The sequence below is a fragment of the Macrobrachium nipponense genome, chromosome 17 (assembly GCF_015104395.2).
Source record: "Macrobrachium nipponense isolate FS-2020 chromosome 17, ASM1510439v2, whole genome shotgun sequence".
Taxonomy (NCBI): Eukaryota; Metazoa; Arthropoda; class Malacostraca; order Decapoda; family Palaemonidae; genus Macrobrachium; species Macrobrachium nipponense.
Window position 1 is genome coordinate 65,891,274 of NC_087210.1, and position 14,914 is coordinate 65,906,187.

The 14,914-nt window shown below is 37.6% G+C and overlaps 1 protein-coding gene across 1 annotated transcript; it reads left to right on the forward strand.

The window, feature by feature from the left end:
- Positions 1-1,203: 1,203 nt before the first annotated feature.
- LOC135195926 (uncharacterized) lies at positions 1,204-3,553 on the forward strand. The gene is made up of 2 exons (XM_064222430.1): positions 1,204-2,102; positions 2,230-3,553. Exons 1-2 carry the CDS (start codon positions 1,204-1,206, stop codon positions 3,551-3,553), a joined length of 2,223 nt encoding a protein of 740 aa, XP_064078500.1.
- The last annotated feature ends 11,361 nt before the right edge of the window (positions 3,554-14,914 follow it).

The window sequence follows — 14,914 nt, forward strand, 5'->3', positions numbered from 1 at the left end:
AATTGGAACTGCCAGATCTTCCAAGTATAAATCATATCGGGAACAAAGTTGACCGATGCCAATATTTAAACTGACAATGCTCTTGACGATGTCTGGAATTACCAGATCTTGCTACAACCTGAACTGCCAGATGTTTCTAGAATTCCTTTGTAAAAATAACGGGATCATTGCTGACCGATGCCTATAGTAAAGTTTGGCGTGGCTCTCCAGGTTGGGTGTCTGTTGGGAATAGCAACGATAAGTAACAGATAAGCGCAAATACATAAAGGTAATTTTACATATTTCATCTGTGGATCTACCAGATCCCAACACATCTAATAACTAATTTCAGTCAAAGCTCAAGTTCTCTTTCCGTTGGGAATGATACAGTTCCAGATGCAGAACTACTTAATATTGATCAAGCAATACCGAAATAAAAATAAATTTTACCAATAGATTAATAAACCGCAGCAAGCCTTTCCCCGTCATCTTATGAGAAAAAAATCTATCTACATTTCCCTAATCCTTATTCCATACATTCTATAAAAACAACATATACGTCGTAAGCAAAGGAAATTATAGTTACGTACAGTCAAAATTATATAGGATGACTTAAGGTCAACTCTTTAATTTCGTCGTAAGCAAAGGATATTAAAGTTACGTACAGTCAAAATTATATAGGATGACTTATGGCCAACCCTTTAATTTCGGTGGATGTTTGAAGGTTGACTTACGTGTCCAACAAAAATCTTTAAGCTAAACTAATTCCTCCGCTACAATTTTCAACGATAAAATGTTGAAGTTAACATGTGATCCACGGATAAGAATACCCTGCAGTGAAAACATGGGATTACGTGGCCCATGGTGTCTCTCAATATGAGAGATTTTAGGATAAGGGACCTCCTATACAATGCTAAAATAGTGAAATCGATCAAGAAATCACAAACATCAAGAAGAACGTTGGTCTTGTGTGAAAATTTGAGATCTCTATTGCCTTCACTATGTAAACATTGTATAGGAAGTAGATTGTCTGAATCTCAAAATATGTTGAGATATACCATGTAATGTAAGGTTTCTGCTAGTTTTGGGTGTCACATTATTGGTTGAAGGCAAAAATACCTTGTTACTTGTAAGCTTGGCATGATTAAGGGTGGTTTGGAAGAATGATAGCGATATATTATTATTAAGAAAGTCTGGCGGTGAAGTGTAGGATGGATGACACAGATGGCCCTACCAATAAAAAAATTAGAACTTGCCCACCCCCAAACAACTCAAGCTTCACCCCTACCTCAACCCTACCCCAGACTCAACCTAAACTTAAATCGCGCCCCAAGTCTCAACCTTATCCTCAACCTCTGTCCTGTCCCAAGACTCAACCTTATCCTCATCTTCAGTCCTGTCCCGAGACTCAACCATATCCTTAATCTCAGTCCTGTCCCAAGACTCAACCTTATCCTCATCTTCAGTCCTGTCCCAAGACTCAACCTTATCCTCAACCTCAGTCCTGTCCCAAGACTCAACCTTATCCTCAACCTCAGTCCTGTCCCAAGACTCAACCTTATCCTCAACCTCAGTCCTGTCCCAAGACTCAACCTTATCCTCAACCTCAGTCCTCCTTCCTTTTTCTCCCAATTTTCTTCTTCCTTCCTCTTCCTTCCCTGTATCCCAAGAATCAACCTTACCCTCAACCTCAGTCCTGTCCCAAGACTCAACCTTACCCTCAACCTCAGTCCTGTCCCAAGACTCAACCTTACCCTCAACCTCAGTCCTGTCACAAGACTCAACCTCAGTCCTGTCCCAAGACTCAACCTTACCCTCAACCTCAGTCCTGTCACAAGACTCAACCTTATCCTCAACCTCAGTCCTTTCCCAGATCAACCCTTATCCTCAATCATCAGTCACTGTCCAAGACTCAGACTAACTATCCAAACCTCATCCTGTGCAAGACTCAAACCATCCGCAACCTCAGTCCTGTTCCCAAGACTCAACCTTTATCCTCAAACATCAGTCCTGTCACAAGAACTCAACTTATCCTCAACCTCAGTCCTGTCCCAAGGCCAAACACTATCCTCAACCTCAGATCCCTTGGTCCAAGGACTCAAACCTTACCTAAACCTCAGTCTGTACCAGACTCAACCTTACCTCAACCTCAGTCTTTGTACAAGACTCAACACTTACCCTTCAAACCTCCGCTGTCCCAAGACTAAACCCCAGTCTGTACCAAGACTCAACATTTACCCTCAACCTCAGTCTGTCACAAGAACTCAACATTATCCTCAACCTCAGTCCTGTCCCAAGACTCAACCTTATCCTCAACCTCAGTCCTGTCCCAAGACTCAACCTTACTCAACCTCAGTCCTGTCCCAAGACTCAACCCCTTGTCCCAACCCAGTCCTGTCCCAAGACTCAAACCTTATACCTCAAAACCTCATTAAGTGCCTGTCCAAGACTCATAACCTACCCTCTTACCTCAGTCCTGTCCCCAAGACTCACCTTATCCTACCTCAAGTCCTGTCACAAGACTCAACCCTTCCAGTCCCTGTCCCAAAGGACTCACCTTTACCCTCAACCTCGTCCTGTCACAAGACTCAAACCTTCTCCTCACCTCCAGTCCTGTAAACTAAGAAACTCAACCTGGATTCCCTCACCTCAGTCCTGTCCACAAAGACTCAACCTTATCCTCAACCTCAGTCCTGTCACAAGACTCAACCTTATCCTCAACCTCAGTCCTGTCACAAGACTCAACCTTATCCTCAACCTCACTCCTGTCCCAAGACTCAACCTTATCCTCAACCTCACTCCTGTCACAAAGACAACTTTTATCCTCAACCTCAGGTCTGTCCCACGACTCACCCTAATTCCTAAAACCTCAGTCCCCTTGGGTTCCCAAGACTCAACCTTATCCTCAACCTCAGTCCTGTCCCAAGACTCAGACTCAACCTTATCCTCAACCTCAGTCCTGTCCCAAGACTCAGACTCAACCTTATTCCCAACCTCCAGTAAGTCTTTTCCCAATGCCCCCAAGATCACCTTATTCCTCAACCTCAGTCCTTGTCCCAAGACTCGACTCAACCTTATCCTCAACCTCAGTCTTGTCCCAAGAACACAAACCTCAACCCTGAATCCTCAACCTCAGTCCTGTCCCAAGACACAGACTCAACCTTACCCAATCAGTTTGTCCCAAGAACAAATCAACCTTATCCTCAACCTCAGTCTTGTCCCAAGACACAGACTCAACCTTATCCTCAACCTCAGTCCTGTCCCAAGACTCAGACTCAACCTTATCCTCAAACCTCCGTATGTCCCAACCAGACTTCAACCTATCCTCAACCTCAGTCTTGTCCCAAGACACAGACTCAACCTTATCCTCAACCTCAGTCTTGTCCCAAGACACAGACTCAACCTTATCCTCAACCTCAGTCCTATCCCAAGACTCAACTTTAATCCTGCCCAAAGACCCAACCTTAACCTTAACCCAATTCTGCACCAAGACAACCTCAACCTCCATCCTGCCCCCAAAGACAACTTTAACCTTAACCTCCATCCTGCTCCCAAGACAACCTCCTTTTTTTAAACCAAAGTGTTGATAATACTACTGCGGCTGTATATGGTAGACATTGTCTACCATATAGGGGCCTGGAGCCACCTTTGCCGAAGCAGCACCGCCACCACAACAAAGGTGGCCCCTTTCAAATTTGAGAAGCACTAAATTAAAATTTTAAATCTAAACTACAGAATAAAATACTCAATAAATAACCTAATAAGTAGTTATATTTAAGAAAACAAAAACTCGAACTTTGTTCTTGATACTTCAAAGATAATTATTCTCCCTAAATAAGGATAATTGTTTACAGTTACGTTGATACTTACATAAAAAAAAAAAACATTGGTAGTCTAACTGAAAGCCGTTGATGTTTCTCTTACCCGTAGAAGGTATTAGCCTGTCCTCTGTAATCAAGAATACAGCGGTTTACGCCAACTCCTATGAGGAATTCGAAGCAGGTGTACTAAACGTAACAGATTCTTACCCGAAATTAGGTCCGGTTAAATAACAATCACGTAAATGTTTTAATCAAATTTAGATCCATTAACGCTAACTTGGGCAACATTCAGGCATAGTATTTAACAATGTTTTCACCAAAGTAATTTCTATAACTAAGCTAACATAACCAATATATAAACAGAACAAGAATCCCCCCCAAAAAATTAAACTCCGCGATACCTGGAAATTCCAATTATTTGCATAAAAAAGTGGTCAGTCACTAGTGGTACCATAAATAATCATTAAAAACCTGTCCAAAAAATAATTACATACTAATGTCACTCAAACTGACCCAGAAATATATTTAAACCACGAAATATATAAAATGAAAATTGACTGATGTACTATCAAGTTATAATAGGTACCAGAGTCGACATCGCGAAGGACAAACCATACGCTATCACAGTTTGTAAAAAAGAAAAAAAAAAAAAAAAAAACCACCAAGTAACAGCAGAAATATAACTAAGTAAACTAAGGCCTACGAGGGTCCCGGAACAACTAAAAATCCTCATCTGAATGAATGAAACGGTCAGCAACAATCCAAGAACAACGTCCAGTCCGTCTACGTCATGCCGAAGGAAGTACGTACACGTCGTTGATACGCGTTCGGTATATAATACTAAAGGGTTGCCTGTAACGAAGTCAAATTTCACCTACTACTACATTCGCATGGTAGAAAAGCGCGTAAAATGGGTAACTGCCCATTCCTCTTGGGACGGCTCGTTATAATTTCCAAGATTTTGAAGCACACACAGACACACAAACACATAAGGAGAGGGGGGGGGCAGGAACGCTGTTGTGATCTTGATTTATGACTATGTTGTTGGGATCTGGCTAGCCCACAAAGCAGGAATAAAAGATGAAAACGATGATATTAGACGATTTATAAAATCAAGGATAATTAAAATTAGATATATACTGATAAAATCTTACATGAGTAACTAAGTAACTACAGATAAATATTAACATTGAAATACATATATTATCTGTAAAATGTACTCTTTACATTTATTTGTTAAATTCTGGTAAATTCAAGTCAACTTTGATAAACTTCAGCATATAAGACTATTAAATCTGTATATTATTGTAGATTTTCTCTAATAAGAGATAAAAAAAATCAAAATTTTCACGTTTTTTCATGCTTTAGGGTTCTGCTTTGATATGATAATTGTCTAAATGGATTACTTTACCGCACGGAATGTCGGCTGTCCACAATTTCGAAAATTTTGAGTACATACAATTTCGTTGGTTCCCTTATAGATAAAAAAGGGAGATCATAGCCATCATGAAAAAAATACGAGTTAAATAGTTTGGCGGGATTAAACCCATATCAAAGCTATTATACGCCGATACCTCTGCAATCATGAAAATGCTTCAAGTATATAGATGGACAGTTATGAAGCAATGTCTTAATATAAAGGGAATTCCGTCAGTTTCATCTGAAGAAAGCAAATGTTAAGCTTTTTGCGAAGTTATTCAAAGTTAAATTCGGACATTTTGACTAAAATACGTTTACTTAAATTTGAAGGACAAAGAGGAAATGCTGCAAGTGTGATATGAACGAAAAATATCAAGCCGTTCTGCTTATCATTTGTTTTAACTGCGGGCGATCATTGACGAGCTACTGAATACATCGATTTTGAGTTCAGTAAAATCCTAATTCTGTTGAGAATGCTAACTAAAAATAAACCGAGAATTCTCATTTTAATACGATGTCGTAAGTATATGAAAATATAACTTTCCAAATTATTATTGTTTTTGAAATTGAACCATTAGAATGTTAAAGGAACAGTATGTGGCATAATGGATGTCAGATGAAAGAGGAGCTGGCCTATGTTTCCCGTTCCATATGTTACCCGGGTCCTATGGTCGTCCCTTGGGCCTATGATCCCCGGTCATATGTGGCCTGTTTTAGGCCTTTACTAGTTCCACGTTGGCCGAGTGCATTTCGCACTCGGCTACCAATCTGGTGGTCCGAAGTTCGATTCTCGGCTCGGCCAACGCGGAACCAGAGGAATTTATTTCTGGTGATAGAAATTCATTTCTCGATACAATATGGTTCGGATCCCACAATAAGCTGTACGTCCCGCTGCTAGGTAACCAATTGGTTCCTAGTCACGTAGAAATATCTAATCCTTCGGGCCAGCCCTAGGAGAGCTGTTAATCAGCTCAGTGGTCTGGTAAAACTAAGATATACTTATCTTAGGCCTTTAATATAGGTGCATGATACTGTCACATGACCAATGTATGTACTTACATGCATGTACCCTCCTTTTGCATGTAATGTACCAATTTACTCCATACATTCACTCAAGATTTATTGTAGATAGCATTAGGCTAATAAATTAAGCAAAAATGCCAGTTTAATCGTATATTTCTAAGCTTTTTCTACCGAGGTTGAAATGGAACCATGTAAGAAGCCTGCACAGTGCTGCCACCTACCGCCACCCGGGAGAAACATAATCAACCGGCTGGGTCACCTTTGACGGTTGACAGCTCATACCAAAAACCACCGGACATCTTTGCCTTAACAATTCGTTATGGTTTTCGCTCATTTCTACGTTCATCGTTTCATTTAGCTTCACCTAAATGATGCATCTATGTAGTGGCGTGCTAGAAAATAATGGAATACCTAATTACAATGTATTTGCATTGACATTGCTTATCATTGGTGCGTTATCTCTTCACTTGAAGATGCTAGTATGATAGTTGAATAAAATAAAACATAAATCAAAATATTTTGGAAATAGAAAGCTTGACTCGTTGGCAGTTAATAGTGCTAACTAGAATTACATTAGAAATGACAATAGATTGCTATATACTTTTATGATGCTGTACTTCGTAGCATAATTCTTGTAAATGCCAGGATGTCTCATATGAAAAAAAAAATAAATAAAATAAAAATAAAAACTAAATTTATATCATTCGTTCATGGCAAATATCTTAGAAGCTGGAATAATTACCAATTTCCCCGAGTATTTGTAAAATTTTGCTTATTCATTTAAGTGGCAGAATACATCGAGAGTAATTATTAAGATAATGTGAATATTGTACATTAAATATTGTAAATCAAATAGACAATAAATAAAGACATGATGAAGGAGAAATAAAACCGAAAATCGTTTATTGTAAGGCAGCTACTCGTCAATTTAACGCCCAAGAATTCTATAGCACCTATAAATAAATAAATAAATAGATTGAAGCCATATATAAGTGTATCGCCATACATATAACAAGCCACCTTCTATAATCAAATCATTGTACAAATTCATTGTCAACATCATTTATTCTAATACTAACTGGGATAAAAGAATATTTTGGATCATAAAAAGCATAGATTTTATTTCGTTTACATTCAAAGATAAGCTGTTTAATTTAAACCTATCAGTAATATTACCGCCATCTTGAGCTATGTCTCCATGTATTAGGGCTGTTGCCTTGTATAATAAGGCGCCCTATGAGGTAATGTTAGACTTGCGATAATCTTACGCTAAGTCGGTTGGTATTGCACTTCCATATTCATTGGAGTGTCTTGGGGTTTGTAGATCACTTACGAAGTCGGTATTATCTTCTGTGGTTATGACGACGATGTGTTAAACTCATGATGATTTCTTCCTGATGTGAGGTTCTTAGTAGAAAACACGAAGTATAAAAATACTTATATTCTCTGAGATTACATGGTGAAGATCAGGTAGGATTGTACAGGTCTTCTAATGACGATGGCTTGATCGCTTCTGCCAACGATGATGGCTAATTCTATTCTGTCCGTCTACCATCTCGGTTACAAGTCATAAAGGAAGCAGACAGTAGCTCGAACATACGAACATACATACAAAATGAGACACACCACAGATCACGTAGGCCGTTTAAATTATAGGTCGCGGTAGTTGTCTCAAGCAGGGAGCTTGGACTAATGTTTCAAAACAAATGAATGAACACAGGTGACAGCACGTTATCTTAGCCTACTTGTATGTATCTGTCATCTTTATCGTCTCTGGTCTGATCACATTCCTGCAAGCAATCTGGTTGACCTCTTTAGTTTTAGTCTTTTATATATATGGAATAACATTCCATATTTTTATTATGTAATCACTTACACATGTATAAGGTGCGGTAGCAGTAGCATTAAAATTGCCACACAACTGCCCGTGCGGCTGCCGCATTCATGTTTCCATGTGTAGGGTAAAATCATTCCAGAAGTCATGGAAACACGAACTGAAATGATTCAAGAAGTTATTATTTCTGCAGTCGCTACCGCAACCGCATGCTTGGAAACAGCTTAACATTTCAATCCTATGTTCCAGTAACACTGGGGCATATACTATAACAACCCCCAAAAGAGAAAGCTGTCTGTGGAAGGGCGGGACAAACTGACTGATGCCGTCATTAGTCATCTGCAATGCTGTTTCTCAGTTGCAGTGAAAAGGATGATAGGGACAATCGTTGAAGGATTTAACGCTATCGCACCTTATACAAGGAAACAGCTTAAGATTAGGTTAAGATGGCGTTAATATTAATGATTGGTTTAAATTAAACAAATTTTCTTTGAATGTAAATAAAACAAAAGCTATGCTTTTTCGTGATCTAGGATAAAAAATATAACCCAACCAACATTAGAATAAATGAAGTTGACATTGATTTTGTATAATAACTTATTAAATAATCACCGGTAGAAACTGAAATATGGCACACGCATGTAAAATTGGTCAGGTGACAGTATCAAGCACCTATACAAGCCTAATACAGGACACATAGGACTCGGAGAACATAGGCCCCGGTGAACATAGAACCCGGGAAACATAGGACCCGGGGATAATAGGCCTGTTCCCAACAAAACGAATAAGATGAAGATGATGAAAAACGATAAGTCTTGGAAACTGCACTAGGCCTAAATAAACTCTCTCCAGCATATTTCTTAATTCATAGCCAGTCTCTTTCGCTTTTTCCTCACCCAAATTACCTTATCTCCCTTGCTCTAGTAATTATACCACTATCAGGTTAAGTGTAATTAGATATAATGAAATTATTAGTTCTATTTGCAATCGATTTTACTCTTGTTGAACTAACATCAAGCATTTTAGGGTCTTACGTATTTACCAAGATCATCGTTAAAAGTACGATCCTCTGATGTAAAACAATTATCAGTAATGACTTCCATCACAGTGCCTGTGATGTTACTAATCAGTAGTTTCGTAGGCCGTAAAATCTTCAGTGAGGGTGCATGTAGGTACATGGCCTCACCAACTGTAGATGGGAGGTCTCATGACAGAGTTAACATAAGTGACATATCCGCCAGAGTGCACCTTCCTTCTGTATGTATGCACTGAACCCATAGGAACCCGTGATGTGTGAATATAAAGTACCGTGTGGAACAAATACAAAACAAGTATAATCCCAACCAGTTCAAGTTGAAGTTAGACATATAAAGTTCCCTGAAATAATTAAAACTGAAAACAGCAGAAAAGGGTAGGCAGAGGAATTCTTGTTTGCAAAGTCCAGGTGTGTATAGTAATTCTCGATCCCTCCTGTAAATAAATTCAAACCTGTTCGCAAACTACGCCTTCCACTTTTTAGGCTGAAACCTTCCAGAACTTTTTAAAATCAGGGGATGATGTTAATATTATTATTTTAGTCGATGAAACATGATTTTATATATATATATATATATATATATATATATATATATATATATATATATATATATATATATATATATATAAACACTCTAAATATTAATCCCTTTCTATTTGTCTTCCTTTATACTATACCTCCTTTCTCCCCTCATAAGAGAGTTTTAATGCCATCAAGAAACTATTATTTCTTTCCTTACTGAACCAATCGAAAAAAAAAAAAAATCCTTGGGTAAAAGTAGTTCCAAAAGGAATACAACGCAATTCGAGTCACTTTCCATTCATTGCTGAAATCCTCTGCGGGAAGGAAAAAACTCAATTTCGTCCCGTCTTTTGGGACAAACTTGATGCGCCTTGGTATTTTTGCAGCAATTCAAAAATAGAAATGACAGAGCTCCCCAGACAAACTTCTGGCGGGCTCCGTGAAAATAGCTCCCTGTTGTTTATCAACACTGGAAAATCCAATAAACATCAAAGGCGTCGACAGAAATTTCCTGGAAGAATTTTCGGCAATAATAATCTTAACTCGGTCTCTTTGAATAAAATATCCTCAGCATTTGAACGGCCAAATATTTCTCAAAAGAAAAAAAAATGACCAACGTTTGTTAACCCAGGAATCGGCAACTCCGAGCAAATTAGAAACTTTAATGCCTATGGGAAATATATACATAAACAAACTGTAAGAGAGATAAGGTATTCTATTAGGTGCAATACACGAGATAAGAAAGTTAAAGATTCTTGAGTTGGCGCAAAAGCAAAGCAGTGTATATAAAGCCCTTATAAGTGATGGAGCTTCCCCATCAAAAGAAACTTGGCGGTTGTCAGGGATAATTTAACTTTCCGAAACGTGTTATAAATCATCTTCATATTTTGGTTTGGGGTATTCATTTTCTTGATATGTCAATATGTATGATATATATGCCAGTAATGGTAATTAATTTGGGAGACTGTCTACCAGAAACTGATATGAACTTCCTCAGAGCTAATACACTCGTTATGATAAACAAAGCTGAGTCAAACCTCATATATATAATATATATATATATATATATATATATATATATATATGTGTGTGTGTGTGTGTGTGTGTCTGTGTGGTGTGTGTGTATATATATATATATATATATATATATATATCTATATATATATATATATATATATATATATATATATATATATATAAAAACTGTATATCGTAAAGAGTCTTTACAAATTACAACTAATTAAAGAATTTAGTAAATAAGTATGGATTAACTAACTAAAGATGAATGTATGCGTAACCGCACCATTTCATCAAAGAAAATTGTAAGTATCGGGTCTACGACACCGACAATGATCAGAAATGGATTTGCGCAGCATTAGAGCAAAAAAAAAAAAAAAAGAAAGAAAGAAAAAAAAAAAAAAAACTAAAGGCACTGAAAAACGTTACGTCGTGGCAACTTAGCAGAATATCGATGATGATGTCTAATGAAACGAATGGCATGCGGTAACACCAAAGGCTCTCGGGAAATCATAGCAAGTTATATATATATTGAAGATGGTCAATCATAACTGCCGTTGATACAAGACATAAACTATTATTTTCAGTTGATAAAGATCCCGTTACGCTGCTGACATCCCAATGTGGAAACAACATAGTACCAGAAATTCCTGGCAATGATTCAACCGAAGGTATAGAGACATTCAAATAATACAAAATTTTTTGTCTGCAATACGCAGCCGATGTATTGTCAAATATTCAAAACGAAAAAATGTTAAAGCCACACTGATACATCCGAAGTCTCTGTTAAGGTACCAATTCCTTTATCATCTGTAAAAACAGTATCTGCATCAAGAGTTTTGCATATGTATTAAATACTATACTGTCTTCAAGACTAAGAATTTTGCCGTTTCTAGACTAACAAAAATAATGCTTCCTGAAAACTATTATGTGGAAATCCACGTGGGATAACTCTTGGCACCTTTAATGCACCATAAGTAACAAATCTGCTGTTAATTAATCGACAGGCTACGAAGCTTCTTGGGCCTTATGGTTCAAAAAGATAGGAACGCTTTCTAGAAGCATGCTTGCTAGAGTCAAGGACATTAAAGTCCAGTTTTATACAACTGCATAGATAAACGAAAAACGGAGATCGGTCTAGATTTATTGCAACACGTACAAGGGCAGTTTTTTTCTTTTATTTAATATCTTGTTTCAGAATTTTCTTTTGAACGGAACCTTCACTATATATCCCCCTTGCGTCTTGTTTCCGGTGCTCTCTCTCTCTCTCTCTCTCTCTCTCTCTCTCTCTCTCTCTCAACACACATCTAGCCAATAGTTTCGTTATTGTCCTGGCACGAGCTCTCCCTTCTCTGAAAAATTGACTGGTTTTTCGGTCGGTCTCAAATTGACTTCAACCTTGAATCCCCTTCCTATAGATAAATTCACTTATTTTCAGGGCTATTGCGAATGTTGGCCGAGAGCATAAAACTCAGTAAGCTGGATGTGTCAAAGCTTTTCAAGTCTCAGCTCCCGAATTATAGCTTAATCCTCTGCAGAGCAAACGTATTTCAAGGAAACTTTTGTATAGACTGCGATCGTTACGAAGACACAGAAGCTGCCTCCATCTTAGGAGATTAAGGACTTTTCCACAACAGCAGAAACTTTCTTCCAAAGGGAAATTTCCGTTTAACTGCTTTACCTGAGAGCCATATGGAAGACGGTGTAGTTGTACATAAGTATGCATGGACATAAGTTGCTGACCCACTTGAGTTTAGTAATTAAAAATTCTCCTAAAGATCTTCCAGGCTGCACATATGAAATTCCTTGCAAAAAGTGTGATAAAGTCTATTACGGACAGACCGGTAAATCTCTTTCACAAAGTCTCAAACAGCACCAATATTCTGTGAGAACTGGGCAAATATCGAATGCATTATTCATACATATGAGAGATTTAGATCATCCTATTAACTGGAGTCAAGCAAGAGCCTTAATCCCATGTAATGACACAGTTAAAAGGAATATCATTGAATCTTGTTTCATCAAGTCAAATAATAGAAATGTTCTAAATTTAAGTCTTGATTTATTTAAACTTGATGCTTTCATAATGAAAAAAGTTGTAGATAGATATAAGCAACAAAATTAATATATTCGGTTTTTACATGTTTTGGACTGTAAAGATACTTTGTAATTTCGGTTAGGGTCAAATCTGTTTAGGTTTGTGACCGTGTGATATCCGATAATCCTAGATTATCTCTTTTAATTTTTACCCTTTTGACAATTAACCATCTGGTATTCTTGATCTTGTTGTGTACCTGAGACCTTTCTCTCCAATTGTGTTTCATTAGCTCCTTGACAATGTCTTAGTAAAGTCGAAAGCGCTTGGATTTCTGACTTCATTTTCCTGTGGTATTCGCTTATTTAACGAAGTCACGCGCATCTACTGTGATTTTTTAAGCATTATATTGCGGAAGTCCAAGTTACGAACTCCATTATGCCTAATCGGTGGTATTACCACAAAGCTCCCCAAAATCCCAGGACCAAGATGTTGCCATCCCAAAAAGGCGAAAGTTGAACCAACCGCTGGTGGATAACGCTACTTGCTAAGAGAGAAGAGAGAGAGAGTCAATATCAATATCAGTGTTGTTTGTTAAAAATTAGTGGCTTTATCATAAATAGTCAATGACTTACAATATCTTCGTATTCCTTTCTAAATTACTCATTCTACGACAATATTCAGTGTCTTCCGGCAATTCACTTGTTTACATTGCATTAGTTAAGGATATATATAACATTTCGTAATAAACGTATCAGAACTATTAATTTGCTTTGTTCAACCACTGGCTAAATCTTCTACCTATTTTTGTAAAACTAATTGTTTTGAACTTATGATTCTTCGACCAAACAATGATCCCATGAATGACGTGAGTGAAACAAACATTTCTCATAACAAACTTTGGCTAATATTGTCAATGTTGTTGTTTCTGAAATAATTACTTTGATTCCTACTACCATTTTTTATTGGTATCTTGATGGTCCAAACGTCACCGGAATTGTACAAAATTATTAGTGAAAATTGAGTAATTTTGGTTCCTATATTTGGTAATCAAACTTGATTTCTATCCAGTTTATATTATTCAAGTCATAAAATACAGAATCACGAAATCACACAAATATTGATCTGATTCCAAATCTGACATGATCATCGAAAATGTATGAGCCCCTTGCACTTAGCATGACTTGCAATTTGCAAATAAATATTGCTCACTGAAAGTCCAGCGTGCTCTGGTATAAACCTTTTCAGTTGCACCATACAAAGGCACCAATGGTACCGAGAAAGAAAGAAAAAAAACATAAAAGGAATCTCTATTTACCATTCCTTTGAAGTCTTGCACGGCTCAGATGCCACGTTCGTTTTTTTTTTTTTTCACGATAGGTTCTCTGGAAAACTTTATTCGCACAATACATTGAAAGGATAATTCCTGTTTTTGTTCCATTTTGTTTTATTGTGTTAGGGGGGGTCGAGACTCGATTTACTGAAATGAACCTGCCACATATTGTGATGGTCGTAGTTTTAAAACATTTTCGCATTAACGCACATATGGAATATACCTGTATTAGACCGTTCTGAGATAGTTATTACATTATCAAAATGCAGACTTTCCGGAGGCATTTTCCTGAGATGTAACCGTGTATTGAGACCTTTTCCTGAAAAAAAAAAAGCGGGGGCCTTATCTTAAAAACTGATCATGGAATTTTCTTGAAAAAAATCTCATTATGTTTCCAACACCCAAAATCTTGCGTAGGTGTGAATTTAACCTACCCTAACGTAACCTAACCTAGGAGCATAGCAAAAAACCGGGGCTGGTGCAATACTAGCATACATCTCAGGAATTAGCGTCCCGGAGATGCGATTAGTACTCTTTACCCCAATGATTCCGTTAGAAATGTTATAAAAAGAAATACTGGTAAAGTGAATGCTAGTCGTATACCAAGCTCCATTTAACTATCGTGAATGCCACACCTAATCACACTTACATAGACAGCGCCAGACGTTGCCCAGGACAGAATATCCATGACGGTTCCTTCAATCCTTTATTGGGGAGTGAAAATGAACTTATCTTAAGCAGGTCACGGAACGAGGAAGAGAAGGATCGTATTCAAAGGGAAAGGCCACAAAGAAATTAAAAGATTAAATCAAATTCGACTCACAAGCGAGAACCAAGATTAAAGGTGTAAATAGCCATTTGATAAACGACTGACGAGGATTAACTCACAGAAAAA

What these genes read in the sequence shown, in the direction of transcription:
- LOC135195926 (XM_064222430.1), top strand. Translation starts at nt 1,204, where the DNA reads ATGGCCCTACCAATAAAAAAATTAGAACTTGCCCACCCCCAAACAACT. An exon ending in CCTTACCTAAACCTCAGTCT is followed by an intron (nt 2,103 to 2,229) that starts GTACCAGACTCA and finishes CCTCAACCTCAG; the next exon opens with TCTGTCACAAGAACTCAACA.